At 46.1% G+C, this 24463-nt stretch overlaps 2 protein-coding genes across 10 annotated transcripts in view; both read left to right on the top strand.

Moving 5' to 3' along the window:
• Nucleotides 1-1289, top strand: part of MARCHF2 (membrane associated ring-CH-type finger 2) — a 13267-nt gene extending 11978 nt beyond the window's left edge. For 2 of the 3 annotated variants that reach the window (XM_029918114.1, XM_029918112.1), the window contains one exon: nt 704-1289. In XM_029918114.1, coding sequence (XP_029773974.1) covers nt 704-862 — 159 coding nt within the window. In that variant the 3' untranslated portion in view covers nt 863-1289. The remainder of the gene's footprint in view (nt 1-703) is intronic. The other variant, XM_029918113.1, reaches the window with a different exon arrangement.
• Nucleotides 1290-5437: 4148 nt separating this feature from the next.
• HNRNPM (heterogeneous nuclear ribonucleoprotein M) overlaps nt 5438-24463 on the top strand; it is a 38259-nt gene continuing 19233 nt past the window's right edge. For 4 of the 7 annotated variants that reach the window (XM_029918354.1, XM_029918351.1, XM_029918352.1 and 1 more), the window contains exons 1-6: nt 5438-5582; nt 14803-14972; nt 21985-22037; nt 22949-22956; nt 23042-23135; nt 24224-24415. In XM_029918354.1, coding sequence (XP_029774214.1) covers nt 5470-5582; nt 14803-14972; nt 21985-22037; nt 22949-22956; nt 23042-23135; nt 24224-24415 — 630 coding nt within the window. In that variant the 5' untranslated portion in view covers nt 5438-5469. Of the gene's footprint in view, nt 5583-14802; nt 14973-21984; nt 22038-22948; nt 22957-23041; nt 23136-24223; nt 24416-24463 lie in introns of those variants that run through there. The other 3 variants (XM_029918355.1, XM_029918353.1, XM_029918356.1) reach the window with 2 other exon arrangements.

Genomic DNA, 24463 nt, shown 5'->3' with positions numbered 1-24463 from the left:
GAGTACTTATGGACGTCACGGCGTGTGTGCGGAGCAGTTACGTAGGTCACGGCATGTGTGCAGAGCAGTTACGGACGTCACGGCGTGTGTGCGGAGCAGTTTCCACTGCTCTACAAATCCTCCACGCCCCACCTGTGCATCCCTCCCTTCCCTAAACTCCTTTTACTGTCTCGATTCTTCCTCCCCGAACATCATAGAGCCGGGATCCTACAGTGTGTAGCCCTTCCGACTGGTTCCTTTCACTTAGTAATATGCACTTAAGGTTCCTCAATGCCTTTTCATGGCTGGAGAGCTCATTTCTTGTTAGCGCTGAATAATATCCCTTGTCCGGATGCCCCCCAGTGTATCCGTCCACTCACTTACCAAGGACGTCTTGATGGCTTCCAAGTTTTGGCAACTATATGACCCAGTGACATTTAATCCCTTTGGAGAGACTGTACCACTTGGGTCCCATTCTGAAACAAGGAGCCCCTTGCTCCCTGCCGCAGAGCCTGCACTTTTGCAGGGTCCCGATTGCCGGTGAGGAGAGAAATGGGTGTATGTACACAGTCTGTGTGAGAAATACATGTGTCCCTGCTTCTGGAAGCATGAGCCCAGCCCTGGTTTGGGCCAAAGCATGTGCCCCAGGGGCTCAGTCTTCCTCCCTTGGGGGTGGGGACCCTCCAGCTGGCACTCCCAACCCCGGCCCCCCACTCCCCTGCAGGTCTCCTTCCGCTACCACTGTCAGCTGTACTCCGAGTGGAGAAGGACCAACCAGAAAGTTCGCCTGAAGATCCGGGATGTGGACGGCTCTGAGGCCACCCCGCACTCCTCGCTGGCAGCCGGACTCCTGAAGAAGGTGGCAGAGGAAACCCCTGTGTGAAGGCCGGGCCAATAGGGCCAGAGGCAGCTGGTGATGCTGCGGCATCCGGAAGGACGAAACTGCCCGACCCTTGCTGCCCGGCCACAATGCTTTTTAGGCCAGGAGCCACCAAGCAGAGCTGGTTCTGTGATCCCACCCGAAGATGTTTTCCAGCTGTTTTGCACACCGTCATACCCGGGGACAGATGGGTGTGGTCCCGGGCTTCGGACAGAGCAGGCACCCTGAACTCGTTCTGAGGTCCACCTTGTGGGCTGGCAGCCGCAGCCGTGGGTGAACCAGGACACCCATGGGGCTGGGAGGCTCCGCAAGCTTCTTGCACTTCTCTGCACTGGCAGGTTCGCTTTCCTGGCACCCTTGACCTTCTACAGTTGCACTGCATTTCCCAAACCCACCCTGACAGAATAAAAGGAGCCCTTGCTGGACAAAACGGACTTGTCAGTTACGTTTCTGAACCGTGGCCCAAAAGGGAGGCTCTTGGGACCCGAGGGGAGTAAGGGACCGCTCAGAGGTTCGAAGGAACAAAATGGAACCCCCAGCTGGTTTTGAGGGATCTGTTGTGCAACACTGGAAGAAGCCAAGCCCGAGTGTTCCAGGGAAGAGCAGGGAGCAGGATTATATAATAAACAACTTAAAATAAATAGATGTAAGAGGAACAGTTTCCACTTACTTTGCCTGTAGAGTAGACCACACATCTTAACAGATAAGACCCAGGCTCAGAGCCGAGAAGCCTTTGAGCCCCCTCCAGCTCTAGGAAGTAGAGTTAGGGCTGACCCCCGGTCCACACGACCCCCCCACCTTGTGCTGAGCTTTCTGCTTCCTGCTTCTGGGAGGACTCAGGAAAGGAAGCAGAATATGGTCCTGCTCGTAACAGGATCTACTTCTTGAGCTATTTCTGAGCTGCATACTTTTGAGGGTTCTCTGCATTGGGCCCTATTTATTCCTCAGAGCAGATCTGAAAGGTAGGATCTGGGGTTCCCTTAATTAATCCCATTTGCAGATGAGCACACAGAGGCTCAGAGCCGTGGGGTTCTCACCCAAGGTCACACATCCCTGACGGGCCAAAGCAGTGTCTGGTATGTCCTATTGTTTTCTTCAAGAATGCTCGTCTGGGTTGTGGCTCACCCAGAGACAGAGAAAAAGCCTTTCTGCCTTAGAGAATAGATGAAGCCGGCCTGGCCATGGGGCAAAGGTCTGGACACTGGCACCTGCGTGTCTTATGGGAGGAGCCCAATGGTAGATAAGCCATTCCTGGAGCCCTGGATTGAGGGGCGGAGGGGCAGGACGGAGGCAGCCGGAAAGGTAAGCGGGGCTCTCCAGGCTTCTGGTGGCCTGCAGCACAGGTCCTACCCAAGCGTCTCAGCTCGGCCGGTGCTCGGGGCCCTCTGCAGCCCTTTCCACAGGCCAGGCACCTGCCTCTCTCGGGGCATTGGAGAGTGCTGCGCCTGGGGCTGGTGCGGAGGCCCCAGGATGCGCCCTTATGCAGAGAGAAAGTCGTTTCCTTTGCAAATCTCTTCAAATCCTTTTTTTTTTAAGTTTACTTATTTTTTAATTTTAAAATCTTTATTCTTAAGAGAGAGAGAGAGAGCATGAGCATGGAAGGGGCAGAGAGAGAGGGAGACACAGAATCTGAAGCAGGCTCCAGGCTCTGAGCTGTCAGCACAGAGCCTGACATGGAGCTCGAACCCACAAACCATGAGATCATAACCTGAGCCAAGGCCCGATGCTCAACCGACTGAGCCACCCAGATGCCCCTTAAGTTTACTTATTTATTTTGAGAGAGAGAGGGAGAGGGGAAGGGAGAGAGAATTCCAAGCATGCTCCACACCCTCAGCATGGAGCCTTATGAGGGGCTCAAACCCAAGACCCGAGAGATCATGACCTGAGCTAAAATCAAGAGCCAGACCCCTAACTGACTGAGCCACCCCGGCGCCCCTCTTCTAACACTTAGATAAACGAGGAGAAGGTTGTAGTTTGATGGTAGGCGGTCTTTAATGACCCTCAACTCTAGCAAAAGAGAGAGCAAGCCTTCGGCTCAGAGCTGTTGGCAGGGAGCATGACTGAATTTCTAACAGCATCATCCTATTTTTCACATTACGCTATTTTAGCAACTTTTCAACATGTGCTGTGATGTAAAGCAGAGTTTAAAAGCACATTTCTGGGGCGCCTGGGTGGCTCAGTGGGTTAAGCCTCCGACTTCGGCTCAGGTCAGATCTCACATTCGTGGGTTCGAGCCCCTCGTCAGGCTCTGTGCTGGCAGGCTGGCAGTTAGCTCAGAGCCTGGAGCCTGCTTCTGGTTCTGTGTCTCCTTCTCTCTCTGCCCCTTCCCCTCTCAAGCTCTGTCTCTCTCTGTATCAAAAATAAATAAAACATTAAAAAAATAAAAGCGCATCTTTTTTTATGCTTATTTTGAGAGAGAGGGTGTGTACTTGCACACGTGCGTGCAGTGGACAGGCAGAGAGAGTGGGAGAGAAGGCATCCCAAGCAGAGCCTCTGACAGCACAGAGCCTGACACGGGGCTCCAGCCCACAAACCCTGAGCCAAAATCAAGAGTTGGACACTTAACCAAATGAGCCACCCAGGAGCCCCTAAAAGCCTATTTCTTGAAAGGAAAAGAAAGTGTGCTAATTAAAGGAGAGTGAAGAAGATAATAGTTCAGGAGATGGCAAAACCCGGTTATGTGGGCAGTGTTGGATTAAGTCAACCAGCCCCCAGCCCATAGGAGCCTAGCCTGGAAGAGCTTGTCTCCTCAGTGAGAAGGGATTGGAGAGGGGCACCTGGGTGGCTCAGTGGGTTGAGCGTCTGACTTCGGCTCAGCTCATGATCTTATGGTTTGTGAGTTTTGAGCTCCGCGTTCGGGCTCTGTGCTGACAGCTCAGAGCCTGGAACCTGCTTCAGATTCTGTGTCTTCCTCTCTCTCTGCCCCGCCCCTGCTCATGCTCTGTTTCTCTCTGTCTCAATAATAAATACAACATAAATAAGAGAAGGGATTGGAGAGACAGGTGGCTTCTTGTCCCTGCTGCTTTGCATTGGATTCGGACTTCTTGCCCTCATTCTGATAGACGGTTATGGTCTCATCCACTACGTCTGAGGTTTGCTGAGCAAAGGAATTCAGAGGTTTGTGAGGCTCCTTCAGTCCCAGGGACCCCTCAGTCTAGGGCCAGGATGGGTAAGCCTAGATTCCAGTGGGCCACGGGAAAGAGTTGGTGTGCCCAGGAAATTTTAGTAGAGCAGAGGGGGTGTGGGAGGAGGAGGTCCTTGAAGACGGGTGATACGAGGGCATTTTGTGAGACACGTGAGTTTGGGAACTTCATGGGAGTGGGGCCTACCCTCTTGTCAGGCTGAGCTACTGGGTTTCTTCTCTGGGGCAGCACCACCAGGAAGAATTAAGCAGCTAGGAGGGGTGGAGGATGAGATCTTCCCCCAGAGCTCGACGATAGCCATTCTGTGAGAGAAGGGGTAGAGAGAACTTTCCCTTTGTAAGCCCAGAGAGAGTTTGGTGGTGGATGGAAACTTCTGCAAGATTGCTCAGCGAAGCACTTCAAAGACACTGGGGACAGGACAGGGGTGCTGTGGGGAAAGGGAGCCTGAGGCCTCTGCATATTCTCCTGGGCTCTGGCCTCTTCCCAAGCCAATGTGGTTTCCCCAGGACACATTCTGTAACAGCCCTTGAAAACCTGTTTCTGGAAGGAGCCAAGCCTTCAGGACAAAGGAATCCAGGGGCAGGCAGAAAGGGGTCCCACTAAAGATTAATGGGCTCTCCTGGCCTGTGACTAATTTCTTCCATCATGTTTGGAATCTTGCTTGTTCATCCACTCAAGAAACATCCATGTTTGGGGAGCCTGTGTGGTTCAGTCGGTTGAGGATCTGATTCTTGGTTTTGGCTCATGATTTCTCGGTTCGTGGCATCCAGCCCCTCGTCGGGCTCCCAGCTAACAGCACGAAGCCTGCTTGGGCTTCTCTCTCCATCCACCCCTCCCTTTCTCTCTCAAAATAAATAAACTCAAAAATTAAAAAGAAAGAAAGAAACATCTATGAGCACATGCTAAATCTTCAGCTACGTGTTTTGGTTGTTGGTTAATGGGTTCGGTGAGAGGAATGTAGCCCACGAGCTGTGCCAGGAGACAGACCAGAGGCCACAGACATTCTTGGTACAGGATTATCCTTGCTTAGGGAGACAGCATCTTGCACAGAAGTTCTGCCTGGCTTGCCTAGTATCCTCCCCTCCTTGCCTAGCTAACTCCTTTATATTCTAGTAAACAGAACTTTCTCGTTGCCTCTGCGCCAGCTCTGATTACAGAAAGCTGGGAATGAGTAGGTCCAGGTGGGGACGTGGGGAGATATTCTCCTACGAGACTTGGAGCGCGGGTGGAGTATCCACTAGGTGCCTAAAGCAAATTCTCTGCGGTAATGAATGAATCACAGCTGCAGGGCGCGCTTGCGCGCGGCGGGGGCGTGGCCTGGAGCAGGGGCGTGGCCCGCGGCAGGAGGGGACGAAGCGGAGCCGGTCCCGGCGCGCGCAGGCGTTACTGGTCGCGCCGAGTCACGTGAGCGCGCAGGCGCAGCGCCGTGCAGCCCGCTCCCTCACACAAAGCCCAGACGCGGAGAAAATGGCGGCAGGGGTCGAAGCGGCGGCCGAGGTGGCGGCGACGGAGCCTAAAATGGAGGAAGAGAGCGGCGCGCCCGGCGTGCCAAGCGGCAACGGGGCTCCGGGCCCGAAGGGGTGAGTATTCCACGGCTCCTTGTCCCTGGGCCGGTCATCTTCGCGGCGGCCGGCGGCGGCTCCGTTAGGTCTGTTGGCGGCCTCCCACCGGCGCGGCCTCGGCCCGGGCCTTCCCCGCCGGGCCTTCCGAGGGTGGGGGCGGCCGTGGCCGTGAGGAGGGAAGCCGGGCGGTCCCGTGGACCCCTCGAGGGTCGCTCCCTCCTCGCAGGCCTCAGTCCACCACCCCGCCGGTTCCTCTAGGCTCGGCCCGACGCCGAGGCCTGCGGCCGGGGCCCTGCGCGTGGGGATGATGGCGCGGGGCCGGGGAGTCGCTGAGTCCGCGGCCCGCTCGCCTGCCGGGTGACCTTGGGTCGAGTGGTTTCACAACCCCCCGTCCCCTACCGCCTTGGGGTCTCAGTTTCCCGATCCGCGAAGTGGGGGGGAGGGGAGGGACTGCGCGCGCAGGGTTTCGCGCGCGGTGAACCCCGGTAAACGGCAGCCGAGGCGGGTAGGTTTCATTCGGCCGGGACCGCGAGGCCGCTCCGTGGCGCCTCCTCTTCCTTTTCCCCTTCCCCCGCCCGGCGGGAAGTGCCTCGGTCGGAACCGCGCCGGCTCTGCGCGGTGGCCCCGTCTCGAGTCCGTCGTGGCGTCCCTCGCTCCTCCCCAGGTGCGCAGTACGTATTTGTAAAGAGGTCGGACCCTGTTGCTCGGGGTTCACGCGTAGAAACCAGAAACAAAGAGGAGCGGAGAGGGGGGAAAAAAAGCCTCTTCCGTGTTCCAGGGGAAGATTTTCCATCATCAGGCGGGCTCACGCACCTGCAAACTTGGTCACCTTTTTAAAGCAGCGGAGGGCTCTGAGGGAGGGGTGTCCTCGGTTTTTCAGGTTTAATTCCTGTGTCCCCATGCAACCCATTCATTCTGATTACAATCACCTGAAAGACGTGGCTACGACCCAACCGTTCTCTGGCGAGGGGATGAGGAGTCTGGGCCCACGTTTGATTTCCTACAAACTAAAGGGGGAAAAAAAACCCTTTGTGGTAATACGCATAACGTAAAACTTGCAGTTTTAACCATTTTTGATCGCGCGATTCAATGGCATTAAGCGTATTCACAGTGTTGGTGCAACTCGTCAATCCCTGTCCACGTCCAGAACTTTTTCCTCTTCCCAAACTGGAGCCTTTATGTGGGGACTTATTCTCGCCCTTTCTCCAGGTTCTGGTTGCTTTTATAAGACTTTTCTGTCTCTCCTGAATTTGCCTTCCGACTAACTTTTAACACGCCTAGAGATTGAAAGTGAAATTAGTTAAATTGCTTTTCGTTAACGAGCATTCACTAAATAAACACTAGCTTTGTTAAACTTTCTCTCCTTAGGTGGAGAGGAACAGAAAACCACGAGAAATCAGAAAAGGCATCCCGGAAGTATTTCCAACACGTTAGTGTTGAAAACTGGGAAGAAATGTGTTCATTTGGACGCTTTTCATCATTTGTTCAGTGGAACTTTGTAGGATTTTTGAGGGCCATATTTGGGGGCGTTTATTTCCCCTATTTTTTCTGTGAAAGGATTTATCCCAGGGGGAAGTGCTGCTGGACTGTTCCGGGAGAAGTTGGATTAATTTTAGATTGTAGCAGCTGGGGTGCAGTTCTCAAACTTCCCATTTTCCCCTGTGCTTTTTTCAGGTAGTCACTTTGATTGATTAATTTAAGATGTGGACTATTAGGAAGAATGGAAGGTTTTTAGAGATAAAATAGCTCTTGTTGGAAAGAACCCAGAGTTAGGATTGCTTAATAGAGGATATTTTAATTAGCTAGCAACATGTAACTCGGTTTCTTGGGCCTGGTGGAATTTTTTTTTTTTTTTTTTTTTTTTTTTTTTTTTTTTTTTTTTTTTTTTTTTTTTTTTTTTTTTTTTTTTTTTTTTTTTTTTTTTTTTTTTTTTTTTTTTTTTTTTTTTTTTTTTTTTTTTTTTTTTTTTTTTTTTTTTTTTGTATAAAGCAGCTTAGGAAACTGAGCTCTTTGGAATAATGTCTTTGCCCTGAAGAGGAGGCAATTTACATTTCTGTACGAGGGTAATTCGGGTAATTCGGCTGTGAGAAGTAAAAGGATTTATCTGGCTGGGGGCTTGGAGGGGCCACCCTCCCTCCCCACTAACCTGCCCCCAGGGAGCTGTTGGAGGAGGCTGAGAGAAGAAGAGTGGGGAGGGGCAGGAAGGGGAGGGTCCCAAGCCTAGGGATTTAGGTGTCAGCTTTGCTGTTTGTGGAGAACTGGAGCTGCGGTAGCATTTATGCTAAAACTGGGGGCCCAGGTGGTGGGCAATGAATTTCTGGCTAAGGAATCCAGATTGTTATCTTGAAGGCCTTTGAGGGAATGGAGTGAAACGGTTCCTCTGACCTGTCTGTACTGGGAGAGGAGTGTGCTGAACTCCAAAAAGGCAGTGAGCAAGCACGCTTGATCAGGACCCCATAGGAAAGCTGCTTGTTTTCCAGTCTTTTTCTCCTGGGTGTGGGAGGACTTGTTTTATTTTGATGAGAAATTTTCATCTAAAGGCAGTCAAGATTCAGAGTTAGAGTATATTTAGTATGTTTGGTTGGGGACAAAGCATTCATTTTAGAGGACTATATATGGGTTTAGGTGCCCTGCCCCCAGTTAAGTAAAGGTTGCACCATATATTTAAAATCAGTGACTTAACCTGTTCCTTTTCCAGATTAACCTTGTGGCTGCATCAGAAATTTGAGAGATGGAGTGGTCATTTCAGAAATAAAGTGTATTTAGCATAGCTTCCCAGGGAGGTAACGTGTTAACTCTGTTTTAGAACCGAGAAAGAAAGATTAAACAATTGAGAAAACTCGGGTTAAGGAAATTGACCCAGAGACTGGGTGGCCATCCTGACTCCAAGGGCCTTGTTGCTTCCACAGTGCTACCCTGGCAACCTCTCCAAACACGGTCACTGGAAGTGTTTTATTTAAACCGCATTCTTTGCTTTGCAATGATTTGAGTGCTGTATTTTAAAAAGTGTATAGTTGATAAAAAGGATTTTTGAGGCACATAACATTGTGAGCTCAACTTTAGAATGGGGGCCCCGCATTATTTGAATGCATGCTGCCAGCTCCACATTTACTTGTTTCTTTGATTGTATTCATGGCTACGCAAAGAGGTGCTCTGCAAAGATTAGATTGTTTCTTTTTGGGGTTCTCAGGTGGGCTCTTCCATTTCTGTGTTGCACAGTCAGTTGAAAGCTGAATTGCTCTTTCTGTAGTCTGTAGTGGCAGTGCCTAGGGGGCCTCAGCCACCGCCCTCACGTAACAGGAGATGGCTAGGGGTGAATCCATCCCCGTGAAAATTATTGGTACAGAGGTCTGTCAGTGCCACTGTTACTGAGTGCTGAGTGTCCTTCAGTCCTGTAACTGTGGACAGTAAGGAAGGAGCTGAGGCCTAGCAAAGACCTGGATATGTGCTGCTTAATTACCGGTCATGCTGCTCCTTTTGATATAGTGCTTAACATTTACCAAGCTGCTTTTTGTTCGTTTGTTTGTTGATTCTCAAAGCATCCCTGTGAGCTATCCTGGGTACAGGTTATGCTGGTTTTGCTGCTAAAGAACCAGTGAGGCAAAGAGCTGGGGCCAGGAGGAGTGCTCTGAGCACTGACTATGTTAGCCGAGCTGAGGACCTAACGTGAGCAGTGGTTCTCAAGGGAATTGGCGGGGAGGAGGGACTCTTTCCCCCAGGAGATCTGATCAGGTTTTCAGGCTGTTGGGGTTGCCATTTCACACTGCACTCTTGGTTGAAAAACTAAAAGCAATGAGAGCATTGAATGTCATGGAGGCATAAGAGAAAGAGGGTAGGAATTCAGCAAATGTAGCAGTTTCTTTGTGGAGCAGGCCCTGTCTTTTTAGTTGTGGTCTTTAGGTACAGTATAATTCTAGCATGGCAGAGCAGGGACAAGCAAAACGATCAGTTCTCAAAGAATGCAGTCAGTGAAACAAGTCCAGAGCCGTATGAAAATTCATCTTAATGACTTGGAAGATATTTAACAGATACTTTAGGTTTGGTTTTTCTTGTATTATGAGATAGGTTGATAGAATGTTAGAAAAAAAACTTATTTATATCGTGCCTGTTTAGGACTTCCAGAAAGGTGGGTGATTGGGGGCCAGAGGAGATGGATGTTCATTGAAGTTGGGAGTTGAGAGCCAGTTAGCAAGCAGAATATTGGTGAGACGTTTAGCTGGCCTGGGTATATCTCTTATTGTGGCTTCAGTCTCTTTGAAAGATTACTTTAAAATCTACTTTATGTTGGGAGTTACAAGTCAAGTTATGGGAGTTAGGTTTGAAATTTCACAAGCATAATTAGGAACTTTATGGAAAGTCTGCATTGTCGAGGTGCCTGCGTGGCTTGTTTGACTCCTGGTGTCGGCTCAGGTCGTGATCTCATGGTTTGTGGGATCAAGGCCCGTAATGGGCTCTGCACTAACCATGCTGAGCTTGCTTGGGATTCTCTTCTTTCCCTCTCTCACTGTCCTTTCCCTGCTTGTGTGTGTGTGTGTGTGTGTGTGTGTGTGTGTGTGCGCGCGCGCTCTAAGTAATAAAAATAAACATAAAACTATATTGTATTATTGGCACAATAAGCACACATGTTGGAAATGTGTAGGTTGGTAAGTGTCAGTATTGTGAATCCCTCACTGAATCCATGTAATAAATATATCTGTGAACCCCACAGATTTTTTCTCTCCTCTTTGTAATTCTGAATGCCCCCTATCCGCCCCCCCCCCCCAACTGTAGATCTGCTTTCCGTCAGTGTCATCAGTGGTTCTCTGTGTAGTTGGGGCCCCCCCGCCCCGGGGACATTTAGTTAGAAGTGTCTTGGAGACATTTTAGATTTTCACCGTTAAGACTGAGGGCTGGGGTTGCTCCTGGAGCCTCTGGGTAGAGGTCAGGGACACACACACATGGCAGCGCCACACAGCAAAACTGGCCAGAGTGCCGGCAGTGCTGAGGTTCAAAGACCCTGGTGTGGATTTGTTTGCCAGATTAGATTTTCTCACATATAAAATTTTATATGATGGAATCCTAGATTATGCTCCTTTTTTTGGTCTGGTTTGTTCAAGTAGGATTATATTGAGATTCCTTTTTGTGAGGTATAGTTTTTTACTTTTTGTTGCTGAATAGTCTTTCAGTTTATGGTTCTACTACAATTTGGTTTTTCATTTACCTGTTTAGTAGACAGATTTCCAGTCAAGTGTTGCTGTGAACATTTAGGTACAAGTTTTTTACAAATGTATGCTTCATTTTCTCTTGCGTAAGTGTCTGGCTGTGAATGCCTGGGTCATATGGTAGGTGTGTGTTTAACATTTTTAATGTCTATAATCTAAATTTGGGGTATTTGGGAGTAAGCAATTTATTTTATCTATGTCAAAATAGAATCCACTTACAAAAACGTTTTTTTTCTTTTATTTTTTTTAATGTTTATTTTTAGAGAGAGAGAGAGAGAGAGACTGAGTGCAAGTGGGGTAGGAGCAGAGAGAGAGGGAGACACAGAATCTGAGGCAGCAGTGCAGAGCCCGATGGGCTCGAACTCATGAACTGTGAGATCATGACCTGGGCTGATGTTGGCCACTTAACCAATTGAGCCACCCAGGTGCTCCTAAAAACTTCTAAAAAGATTTTGGAATTAAATGTTATAAATATCTTAGGGCAACAGAATAATATTCCCTCAATTTTATCCTGAAGATAAGTGAGAAGATCAGATTGGACATTCAGCATACCATGTTTGTTTGTTGTGTGTGTGTGGTTTTTTTTTTAACTTTATTCTGAGAGAGCACAATCGAGGGAGGAACAGAGGGAGAGAGAGAATCCCACTCTGGGCTTCACACTGTCAGCACAGATTGTGATGGGGCTTGAACTCATGACCTGAACCGAAATCAAGAGTTGGATGCCTAACCGACTGAACCACCCAGGCACTCCCAGGATACCACCCTTAAAACCCTCACATTCTCCATCCTTGAATATATGTCTTGAGTGAGGTTTCTTTGAGGTTGATCTACAGTTCTGTCAAGAAGGGTTGATGGAGGGGCGCCTGGGTGGCTCAGTCGGTTAAGCCTCCGACTTTGGCTCAGGTCAGATCTCACGTTCGTGGGTTCGAGCCCCGCGTCAGGCTCTGTGCTGACGGCTGGCTCAGAGCCTGGAGCCTGCAGCCTGCTTCCGGTTCTGTGTCCTTCTCTCTCTGCCCCTTCCCCTCTCATGCTCTGTCTCTCTCTGTATCAAAAATAAATAAAACATTAAAAAAAAATTTAAAAGAAAAGAAGGGTTGATGGTGTAGAGGTCACTTAAAAAATAAAAAAAAAATGAAAAAGAAAAAATAAATTTAAAAAATTAGAAAGGGGCCGGTGCCTGGCTGGTTCAGTCAGTAGAACATGTGACTTTTGATCTTGGTCATGAGTCTGAGCCCCACGTTGGAGGTAGAAATTACAAATTTTTTTAAAAAAAGAATTGGTGGTAATCATTGGATTTACAAAAGTCAGTTTTTTTTGAGAAGCTGGAAGTGAAACGAGATAATTCTCACCCTTTTTACTTAGAATGAAATGTCTCAGAGTGGAAACGATTAGCCAGAGAAGGATTTGGGTACAGAGTGCTGTGCTCACATCTTGGGCATAATCCATTCTAGGCTTTCTTGATGGTGAGCCATGTGATCTGGATTAACCCAAACCAAATACCCAGCTTCTGTGGTCAGGTTGGGTAGTTAGCTGCTTCTTAGCCGGAATAGTCTGCAGAATATGGGCTAGCCACTATGTTACCTGCTTTGGCTGTAATTCATTATTTATACACTTTGTAACCAATAACTGAGCTGAGCAAGTCTGTGAAAACACAGACTGGAACTATTACTGTGTCATGGACCTTGTGGCAGCATGTTTTTAAATGTAAATCAGAGTATTTAGGTTTTAAAAGAAACTACGTATTAAAATACTTCTTTATGCACAGACTCTTTGTACGTCCATGAATGCAGATTGATCTGTATTTTAGGAATTTTTACTAACACTTTGCTCCTGTCTGCCAGGAATAAGAGACACGTTAGCAAATACACTCTTCGGCACACTTGGGTGTTGGACTTTCACATGGAATAGACAGGTGGCCTCATGGTTGAGAGATTTCCTTGGGATCTGCTTGTGTGCAGTCAGCCTGAGGAGGATCTGTTGTTAACCTGGGTAGACAGGAATTTGGGGACTAGAGTGGCCATACCCCTCCACATCTGCCAGCCTCTGTGAAGGAAATCTACTTGTTGCCTGTTGATGTAGTTAGAATCGTGGAGGAAGCTGCTTTCCTTAACTTTTGCCTAGGAGGGTACTTTCAGTGGGTTACCACTTGGCACCCTTGTGTTTGGATATGAGGGACCAGCAGAAACAACTTTGGGGTTTACAAAAATGTTGCTAAGTAGATAACTTTAAAATTTTCCAAGTGGGTGGCTGGCTGGCTCAGTTGATGGAGCATGCGACTCTTGATCATGAGTTAAAGCCTCATGTGGGGCATTTAACTTACCTAAAAATTTCCCCCCCAAGTAAATATGTAAATATGTTAAAGTTCTTCTTCCATGCAAGGAAGACATGTCATAGAACAAAGGTCAGCCCTTTAATTAAATGAAGATAGGTTTGTAAATCATTGATCCCGTGATTTTTGGCTTTTTGTTTTTTTCCATTTTTGTCATAGATCACAAAGTCTCTGCTAAGCTCTGTGCTTTGGGAATTTCTGGATATTCACTGGTGAAAAGCATAGGGCTTGGTAAGCAGAAAGTGCGGGACACCGTGTAGGAAGTGAGAACTTCCTGTGTCTGTTGGATCCTGTTTGTTCCCTGATCATTCCTCACGGGGGTCTGCCTGTGGTCACGGGGCTGAACAGGCGTGGGCTGCTCATGGACTAGCTCCCCTTGGCCAGGGGCGCGGGCCCTGCCCTGGCTCTACATGCTGACCTGTTTCTCTGTGCTGTCGCCGAAGTTTCCAACTTAGTGTCTGGTTCTGTGCTTTGGAAGTTCGCTTTTCTTGTGAAACCTATGTCACATTTTAATTTAAGCTGAATTTGTATCTGTAGAGCTTAGAAATGAAGTGTTAGGGCATGGAGCCTCCTGACACACAAAGATAAAGCGTATTATGGGAAAAGCCATGCCAAAAAAATCATTCACCCTTTGCTGAAGGTGGGATCGTTTGCTGTGTATTGTCTTTTACCTACCTGGGCTGCTCAGACTTTGGTTTTCCTGGGGTTGTATAGAGAATGGCTTCTTTTCCTGTTAAAAAAAAATTGTGGTAAAATATATGTAAGATATGCCATTTTAACCATGTTAAGTATACAGCTTAGTGGAATTAAGTGCAATGTTGTGCATTATACCACTCTCCATTTTCAGAACTTTCTCATCCCAAACAGAAACTCTCATCCATTAAACAGTAACTCCCCATTCCCACTTCCCCCCAGCTTCTGGTAACCTCCATTCTGTCTTCCTCTATGTCCAACTTGCTTTGCGTAGCATACTGATTTCAAACTTCACCTATTTTGCAGCATGTATCAGCATTTCATGCCTTTTTATGGCTAAGTAATAGTTTGTTGTACTGCTATGTGACGTTTCTTTACTCCATTCACCTGTTGGACACTTGGATTGTTTCTACCTCTTGGCTATTATGAATATTGGTGTACAGGTATCTGCTCCTTCCTGTCATCTCTTTTGGATCTGCACCCAGGAGTGGCGTTGTTGGGTCATATGGTAAATATGTGTTTTACCTTTTTGAGTGACTGCCAAACTTCTTTATAGTGGCTGTACCATTTTATATTCCTTCTTACAAAACATCCCCCCCCAACAAAAGAGTTTTATTTGTGAAGTTAAAGTTGATTGGGCTTATGTGCACCAGATCATTTCTGTTCCATGAAATCTTGCAAATCTTTCATTCTCTTGTCCTGTTTCTGGCATGAAACGTAAGCACCTTGGGCAGGGAGTTGGCTCCTGGCTCCCATCTGTTACAGCCCCTAGGAATGTGTGGAGGCGGCGGAGAGCACCGTTGATTGGGAATGGCGTCTTGATCTGTGGGTTTTAAGGAGCGCACTATTGTACTTTCCTGCTCTAGGAGCACTTCAGTCGGAATGCCTCAGAACAATGTCAATATTAGTCTTGTGTTAGATGTAACTATGTGGAATTCTGAATCTGGCAAATCAAGTACTGTCTTTCATGTTGTGCTAACATATGGACCCTTTTTTTTCCCCCCTTCGAATTCAGTGAAGGAGAGCGACCTACTCAGAATGAGAAGAGGAAGGAGAAAAACATAAAAAGAGGAGGCAATCGCTTTGAGCCATATGCCAATCCAACTAAAAGATACAGAGCCTTCATTACAAACATACCTTTTGATGTGAAATGGCAGTCACTTAAAGACCTGGTTAAAGAAAAAGGTAATGGTACTGGTGGTTGAGTAGGGTAAGAAGGCTGATGTGTCATCTTTTCTGTGGCTAATTCCTTGGTTATTTTTTGTCAGTGGAAGTTGATCTGGGTAGAGCATGTGTTCTGTCCAGGCTTGAGAGTTAAGCCGCTTTACCCGCCCTCCTTTTTTGTGGTCATGCCCCTGTGTGTCAAACAGGGCAGTTTGTATGGTCCTTTGGCCTACAAATGATTTCACTGGCTTAATATGGTTAATAGGGCTTCGATTAAGCTTGAGAGGGGCCTCTTTGTGTTAAGGACATTTTTTGATTTCTTCATATTAGGTGGGAGAGGTTTTTCCTTTTCTTCAAAAGATTTTTTTTTTCTTTTAGCTTATAATTCTGGAGGGAAGGTAGTTTGTTTAAATTTTGTGGATGTCTTCCTGGGATCAAAATTTGGTAGTTGGAACTTGCACTGCTCAGATTCTAAATTCCTAAAACATGAGCTCCTATTTAAACTGGTAGCTGCCCCCCAGCCGGGGAAGAAACGGGGTAGACTGGCAGTTAGAGAGCTCACAGGAAGGCATCTGCCAGAGTGATCCCCTCTGGCGCACTCTGGTAGGCCTGGTGTTCGGATCCCCGTGGGGGGGGCGGGTGGGGGGGGGAGCAACCGAAACTCTGCTGCCACCAGGAGGTCCTAGGAGGCCGGTTGTCCCCAAGGTCCTCTGCCTCACTTCCTGTGCACACCATGTGGATCCTCTTCCTTTTCACATTCTTGTTCTGCTTTTGTCTTCTTTCTTTCCTGATTCTTGGCCCTGCTGGTGGCATTCAGGGCTGAAAAGATTGCTCAGTCCTGGTTTAGACAAAACTATTGATTGAGAACAATTTGTGTGGATGCCTTGAGGTCTCCCCCAAGGGAAACTAGAATCAAATAACCCTTAAATGGAGTCTTTTTGAAGGACTGAAAGTTACTGGTTTTCTGGAGCATTCATAATGAAAAGAGATTCAAGTTTGAATTGTCCAATGTTTAACATTTCAGTGGCAGAGATGCCACTTGGATAGGCCATTTTGGTATGTGTACTGGTGCTCCCAGCATTGAGTTTCGAAATTATGATTGGCCCACTGCCATCATTGTCCCATCACTTACTTTGACCATGACATGCCAGAAGCACTAGGCACCGTGAACTTCTGTGTACAGTCATGTAGGCCGCTCCCGTGTAGTAGTTCTCCAGATAACACGGATGGAAAAATGTTGCGGTGTGAGATTTGTTTTCCTGCCTCGATCGGCCATATCATTCCTGCCAGTGCTCCTAGGGCAAGAGTGAAGTTTCTTTTTGTCTGAAGGGCGTGTCATGTGGCATCCCAGATGCAGTGTTCTTGGTTTTTGGGACTGCTGCTTCAATACAAGCTTAGAATTTCTGTATAGTACAGTTGGGTCTCATTCGAATTAGTTTTTGGAATAACTCCCAAATTTGTGTTTTCGTGATTTGGTTGAACCGCTGAATTGCTACTTCCATTGATAATAAGGTATAGTAGTTCCAAGAACCAGGAATGTGGCTTTGAAAACGCAATTGTTAGAATTTTGTAAGAGATGGCAGGCCAAATTATTTTTTTATTTTTAGGAGTGTGTGAACCAGTTTTGGGACATGAGGGATAAAGTAGGTGACATTTTTACTGCTTTACCATTCAGGAATTCAGTTTGGAAGCCTTAAAGCTGGTAGCAGCAGCCATGACGTTTCTGGATGTAGAAGCAGTTCACCTCAACTTCCTCTTTTGCACTGTATTACGCGTGGGGCCGGCCTGGCGGCTTACTCGGATACTTCCAAACTGGTTCTCATATTCCCCCGGCATACTGCTACGAATGCCCTGGCTCAGCCCTTTCAGCGTACTTTTTGGTGGCGTACTTAGAATTACAGGTGTGCAGTAAATCTGTTATTTGAAACAAATCTTACAGTGTTCTTGTCTAGAGCTCCCCTGTATAGGTTAAATTAATTATTTTTCTGTTTAAATTATTTGCAGTATTGTGGGTAAAAGGAATTCATAAGAGAAAGGTAATTTTTTATGGTAATGCTTCTGTTCAGCATGGGAATTCTGAAGAAATGTACTGTTCACATACATAGGCCTCCTTAAAAAAGTTCTTATTTTTATCATGAAGTTTAAGATTGGGTTTATTCGTTTCTTGGTATACTGAAAATACGGGTTGGTGCTTATTTGAAATCTGAAGTATTTACTTGAAACCTGTTGCAAGTAAGCTTTTATTTTGTGAAGGCTTGTCACCACAGCCAGGGCGATGAACACCCCAAAAGCTTCAGTCTCCGGATACTCTCCAGAGTGGACCAGCTGCAGAGACCTGACTTGTTAGAACTCAGGCACTTTTTATTGGTCTGCCTTTTAAGAGTTTTGCTGTTTCAGGAAACCAGTGGAATAAGCTTTATTAGTTGTCTTCGACTGAAAGGTCTAGAAAATGTCCTGTCACTGCAGCACTGTCTAATTGACGCCTCTCATGCCTGAGGTGGCCTCTTGTACACCTCCGTGAGGCCTCATCTTCACCCCCTTTCATGGCCACCCGGTGTATACTGTCCATCTTAAGGTTTAGCCTTTAGCAGCATTCTAGGACATCCTATCAATAACACGTGTACTATGTGAATTGGTCACTTTGCCTTTTCCCCTCGATGGAGTCACAGAGCTTGTTTGGTGCCCTGCTCTTTGGTGGCACTATCCTGAAATCAGGATCTCTGAGTTTAAAGAGAAAATGCATCAGGTGCTTTGTTTTGTCCTGAGCAGGGCTGCCTTTTTGCTCACTAACGCCCCCCCCCCCCCAGCTCCCTTATGGGTCAGGGATGTGGATTCAACGGTTTTCACAGCCCAGAGAATTGAGTGCTGGATTTTCCTCTTCCTGTTCTAAGGATGGAACAAAGGAAAGGTTTCTATTGTCCTTCCTCTTGACCATGTTTGTTTTTAACAGATATTACATGAAACAAATAAATGGCTGCAGTGAACACCATAGAGTTGCTGGATTGAACCCAATTGTGAGGCAGGGTAATAGGAAATTTGAATTGGTGATTGTCACAACAGGTGTGAAAATGATTTCGCAGTCAGTCTCCCAGTCACCCAGTTTTCATCACTTGACAGACAGGGGTCACATCCAAAGTGTTTGAGCTCAAGGACTGGGTGCAAAACGGTGCTCTTGGGAATTTACCCTTAGTGTTGTGCTTCGTTACTGGGAAGTCCTGCGTGGATGAAGAAAGCTCCTTACTGGGCTGCCTGTTCTCCTGGCCTAACCAGGGAGTTGGCACCGTCGAGGTGGGGGGCGGTTGTAACCAGACAGGCCTGAGCTGGACCTGCCCTGAGTAAATATCACACAGTTGGAGGAAGAAAGGAAAGTCCATGATGGAGTTTACTCTCCGTCAATCCCTAGTTTATCAGCAGTCAGGTTAACCTGTGTAAGCACGGATTTCTTTAAGCACTTAATCCGGTCTCGACTGAATGCATCACTACTAAGTAAATTTCAGATTCCAGCTGACCAAAAACTGAGGCCCAGAGGGCAAGTGTAGTCCAGAAGCAAGTCTCCGTTGGCTCTTGAAGACAACCTACGTTGTGGATTTATGGAGCTGAACTTTATTTTCCATTTAAGTAAAAATCCACATCCAGTCCTTTTGTTCCTTCATATTTTCCTGTTTTGGAAACTCAGCCTGCATTTGTAAAGATCTGTTCTACTAAAGGATCTGTGTCTGGGTACGAGGGCTGAGCCTGGACAATGCAGCCTGCCTTAGCTTACTTGGTAGGTTGGTCCAGTAAGAGAAGTCATGCTCCTCTGCTGTTGCTACAAAAGTAGCAAGAACGGCTGGATAGTTACCCCAATCTGTCCTTCAAGTAGACGCTGTAGAATGATAATTGTGCCACGTTTCAAGTTGTCCGTGTACTAAAGACACAAGCTTTGCCATGAAAACCCGCATTTGTTCCACGCGCCCCTCTGTGAGAGCAGCCGCCTGAGAGTTGAGTGTTTGAGGTGAATGTGTTTGATAACATGCCCGACTGGTGAGCCTTCCCCCTTCAACCCCATCTTTTAAATTATCGACCTTTTCATCTATGAATCCTCTTCGGTGAAGTTTTGGCCTCCATACACCCTCTTTATTCATTTATTTAGTCCGTTTCGGAGTAAATGAGAACAGAAACAAATACCTTTCACAATAAAAATATGTGCAGGAGTGTTAAATCACAGTGGCTCCTAGAGACTTTCTGACTTCATTTTGGGTTGCTTGTTCATTTTGCTTATCCTCATGATGTGTTTTATTCTTGAGGCAATGTTTTTAATAACCCACGTAAACGTTGGTTAAAGGTGACTTGCTGGAGCATTTTAAAATAAAGGTAGGTGATAACATTTGCCATTAGACTTTTTGAAGTGCTAGTGTTTTCATATAGATGTTTTGATGTTTAAAGCTCAGGTTTCCTAGCACCTCCTCGTGAGATCCCGTGGATCCCATCCATGTTGAGGAAGGGAGAGAAGCAGCAGTAGTTGTCATCAGTACCTGCGAGTTCCATTTTGGAGAGACTTGGCTACGGCCAGTTTGTTAACTTGGCCTCTCAGTCCTAACTCATCTGCTCTGGTGGATTTGCTCTTTTAAATGTAATTTCATTGGACGTGACCAGACTGTGCATGGTTGGCAAATCTGTTGCTAGTTGTACTGACTAAACAGGTCTTTGTTTTAATCCTGTAGAACAAAAAGAGATGCTCTTCATCATGACCTTCCCTAGGGGGGCATGAACGAGCACCTGTTGCACACCTGGTAGCACTGATTTGCTCGCATCTCTGAACTGACGCGCTCTCTCAGGGTGGAGACTGGGAACCCCTGAGGGACACGGTTATCGTTAGTGGTCCTCGGAGCGGCACTATTGTGCGAGAGCCACGGTGCCTGCCTACGGGCTAACGGGATAGGATGGAGGGGTTTTTTAAATGTAATTTTTTGTTTTTTTACTAAACAGCTGTACCATTTGGGGGAAGAAATAAGGGACATTTTAAACAAAGTTTTGGTGCTAAGGATTGAAGTTGGATGTGTGCCATCACTAGAATGTTAAGTGGGAAAAGCCCTAATTTCTAAACCTGGCTTTTTGGCAAAAAATTTGGTTTGGACTTGCTTGGTTTCTAGGTTGCAGTGACAGCTTTTTGATAAAGTGTCTTTATGGACACGGATTAGAAATTTATCAAATGCAACAGTATTTGAATTCTGACAACGTAGTTACAGTTGTCTTGAGTTAGGGATTGTGATTATTTATTTTTAAGGTCACTAGGTGGTAGTCCCCGCTTGTAGAAAATATATTTGAGGTCTCTTCACTGTCTTGACACTATTTGGCATTTTTTTTTATCAAAGTGGAGATAAAGGCTGTTGGTCCTCAAATGGCTGCTGCTGTTGAAATGAATGGCTGTTTAAACACACGGCCTCAGGAATGGCCGCGACTTGTTTGGATTTCTTCCCTTTGTAAGGATAAAATAAAGCCAATTTGTATGACTGTCCCTTGGCTGTGATCGTTTTCAGTTTGCCCCACAGGAGTACACACTCCCAAAAGTTAAATTACACCAGCCCCTGTTTCCATTTTTCATCTCTTTGCACTGATTCTCCTTTTGTTTTGTGCAAAGTGCTGGTTTGGTTCTGTAACATCCCAAAAAAGGGCAAGGGGAGGTGACTTTGAATACATGGCCTTCTTGTGTCAGCTGCCCTGCAAATATATTATTAATAAATACGCCCTTCAAATTGTTAATTCTATTTTAAAAGTAGTTTTATCCTACTTCACGTTTAAATCCTTGATGTATTTTAAATTCCTTATAATTTTAATTTCCTTTGGTCAAATAAATTAGAACAGACAGGACTTGCCAAGGCCATTAAGAGGTTTGCTTTTACCCTTGTACTGTTAAACCACACTTGAACCCTGAATTGGAGAAGGCTTTCCTCTCATAAAGATAACCCTTCTTCTAAAAGGATATTCCTGAGGACAGAAGCACTTGCTTGACTTTGGAGAGCCTGCTTAGAGACCGTTTTCTCCAAGTTAACACTTTATTCTCTTTGTGCCATCTTCAAGTTCAGCAGCCATTTTGGTGGTTGTCTTCTTGATGGGTTCTAACATCTGGTCATGGTGGTCATGAATTGGCAATCCAAACCTTGAGGAAAATCTGCGGAATCTTTTGAAATGTTTCATTTTTAACCCTCTCCCCAGCTTTGTGTAGAATAGAATCCTGTGTCTTTTTAGCTGTTTAGTTGCAAACTGAGCTCTAAATTTGCATTTATCTTTGTCTTTCAATGGGAAGGTTGAGAAAGCAGGAGGAATAAAAGCCTGGCTTAATTTCCTGAAGAGAATCCAGATGCAGCTCTGGTTTTGCAATCAGATATGCGTACATCCTACTTCTGGCCGTTTCGGAGCCTGGTGCCATGTGCAGGACCAGCTACAGATTTTGTGGGGGCCCCGTGCAAAATGAAAACGCGAGGCCTCTTATTCAAAGATTAGGAATTTTGCGATAATAATAGCACTATGCTATGCGCATGGCCCTCTTGCGTGTAGGGCCTTTTGCAGTCCTGTAGCTGCCCAGGCCATGTGTGCCTTTGGGCACGTTTGCGTGCACACCCTTGGATTTAGCATTTGAGCTCAGTTTGGTGGCATTGCAGCTGGCATGCTGCTTACCTGCTTTCACCAGTAAGAGTGTACATGCAAAACTCTTCCTCCTTTCCCTCAAAAAGTGAATCACGCAGTCTTCTTTCCTATAGATTTGGATTGCCTCTAGTCATGAGTATTTCAGACAGGGAAATTGATACGGAAATCTGTGGAAATAGCTTGTTTGTGGTGGGAGGAAATCAAGGACATAATTGTTAACGAGTCTCACCTACTTTTACTGCACACCTGTAATGCCTAGTTTGGTGGTTTAGAGAATATGGAGTGTTTCTGGGCTTTCTTATAAGGCAGAGGCTCCATACAAGGTTGCTGATGATTGTTCTAAATTCCCATTGTTTTCTTGGCTTTTCTCCCTTGGTTTATGTGTCGTCTGGAAACTGATTTGTAGTTGGTGAGGTAACATACGTGGAGCTCTTAATGGACGCTGAAGGAAAGTCAAGGGTAAGTGTCTGAGAGAATTTCTTCTGTGGATTTACTACTTGAAAAATGTAACTGTATGGTGGCGTGGAATCGAATGAAATCAGGAAGGCAGTGAGTGCTCATGTTATAGTAGCTATGTTTGATTTTTGCCAAACATTTGAGTGGGGTGGGAAGGGATTTGCAAACGGGAGTCCCGCTTTTCCAAATGGCTGGCCAAAGAGCTTTTTGGTATTCTGTTTGGATGCCCAATTTGGGTAACTGGGGACCAATAGCAGCATTGTCTCTTTGTTAACAGAGGAATTGGCTGTGTGTGAATTATGCATGGAATTTTAGCGGTGGTATATTAATGTAAAACGTGTGTTCTTGTCTAGAAAATGTTACTCTTGGTCGTTTGCTGAATTTGAAAGTTGTGTGAACCAAAGATTCCGAAAAGTTGCCTTTGTGCCAGTAAATTGTAAAACAATTTCTTAAACCTGAATGTTTAAAATTGGCCTAGTTTAAAGAGAAAATAAATTATTTTGTCGTGCAATAGAATGGCTTAGAATAATCAAAAGGATGAGCTTTAATTTATGGAAGGGATGGATTTAAGAGGAGTATGATAAGGAATTGATTTGAGTACAGAGAGAAGCAGATCTAAAGTTTGTGTGATTTCTTGGAGAACCTGAATTTAGGTCTGCTTATTATAACTTCAGCTATAGTGCAATGCTGGCAATGTGCAGGCAGAGGAGGGAACAGGGAGCCCAGCTTTTAATGAGGAAGGCGAGGCGAGACACTCCTGTGAGCGCCCCTTAGGAGGGCTAATATAAAAACTAACCTTGTTATAGAAATCATATTTCTGACTTTTATAAGTGTCATTGATATTTACTATGTTTTTCTTTTCTTTTTTCCCCCCTTTCCTTGCTCTTCTGACTGGGCTGTGGCTTCCTCCAAAGGGATGTGCGTAAGTATTGTCTAGTTACTTATTGGCAATTGAGCCTTCTAAACCGTAGGACTGGTTTCACTCATCTCCTTTTGGCTCTTCATAGCGTTGTTGAATTCAAGATGGAAGAAAGCATGAAAAAAGCTGCCGAAGTTCTAAACAAGCATAGTCTGAGTGGAAGACCACTGAAAGTCAAAGAAGTAAGCTCTTGAAACAATGTGGATATCATTTTTAATTGTCGAATTGTCCCCGTTTGGAATTAGGGAAAGACAAAAAACAATCCTTGACTACATTTCACGGAGCCGACCAACCTGTTGTTTTGAATGAAGAGGGTCAGTCATGGGCTTCCGTAGTCACTCCTGTCGGAGCTTGGAATTGGAATAATGGTGGAGCACATCCTAAGCAACTGCTGACTGTCCTCCCGATGTCTGTGATTTGTCTGAGACCAACTTGCCTTGTTTTATCGACCAGGGGCGCTCAGACTGAGCCCCTGGACAGTGTGTGTTCTTGTGTGTATGTGTTTTAAGGGATTCTACACCTGACGTTTACCCAGCCTGAACCCTGTTCTCAGCCCACCTTTTTTCTTCTTTAAACCGAGTTTATCATTCCTCAAATCCACTTTTGTATTTAATCCAAACCAGAAACCTTCTCTCCCTTGAGAAAGTGGGAAGTTTTTGTGATTGGACCCTCCTTGCCTTTTACCTCTTCCTTCTTAGAGAAAGATCAGTATATTCAGAGCTCAGAGAGGAGAGTGCAGTAGGGGTTAAGGTTTCTTTGTGCTGAAGAGATACACGAAAGGGTAAAGAGTTCAAGACTAGTGTCAATGCCAGAGTCTCACACACCTGTCCAGCCCTTACACGAGTCAGACGCCTGCGTAACATGAAGGATGGAGTGCCTCGGTGATCTAGAGCTGCGTTTTCAAACTTACGGAAAAATCGCTGATGGGGATAGCAGAAGTGACAGAACCCCATTGAAAATGCGTGAGATTCAACTATACGAAGCCTGTGAAGATCTTACTTCAGTGTGGAAGTGTTCTATCCACCACCTCCCGCTCCTTTTAGTTAGTTGATAGCTAAATTTGACACCTTTTCTTTTTTCCTCATTGCTTTGGCTGGAATTCTTCCTAACCTGATGGTTGAGTTCATTTGAATTTCTTGTTATAGATTTCGAGAAATACTTTCTAAACAATCTCTCCATCTCTGGAGTTTTGGGAATATCACTTTTTGTGAGATTGTGGTCTTAGTTGTCACTGGGTCAGTTAAGTGTAACACTTTTGTGCTTGTTTTAGGATCCTGATGGTGAACATGCCAGGAGAGCAATGCAAAAGGTGATGGCTACGACCGGTGGGATGGGTATGGGACCAGGTGGCCCAGGAATGATTACTATCCCACCCAGTATCCTAAATAATCCTAACATCCCAAATGAGATTATCCATGCATTGCAGGCTGGAAGACTTGGAAGCACAGTATTTGTAGCAAATGTAAGTAAAAAGTTTTCTGTCTAAAGAAGAAAACCAGAACTTTATGAA

The sequence above is a fragment of the Suricata suricatta genome, chromosome 12, assembly GCF_006229205.1.
Source record: "Suricata suricatta isolate VVHF042 chromosome 12, meerkat_22Aug2017_6uvM2_HiC, whole genome shotgun sequence".
NCBI lineage: Eukaryota > Metazoa > Chordata > Mammalia > Carnivora > Herpestidae > Suricata > Suricata suricatta.
The sequence above is the reverse complement of the archived record's forward strand: the minus strand, read 5'-3'. Positions and strand labels throughout refer to the sequence as shown.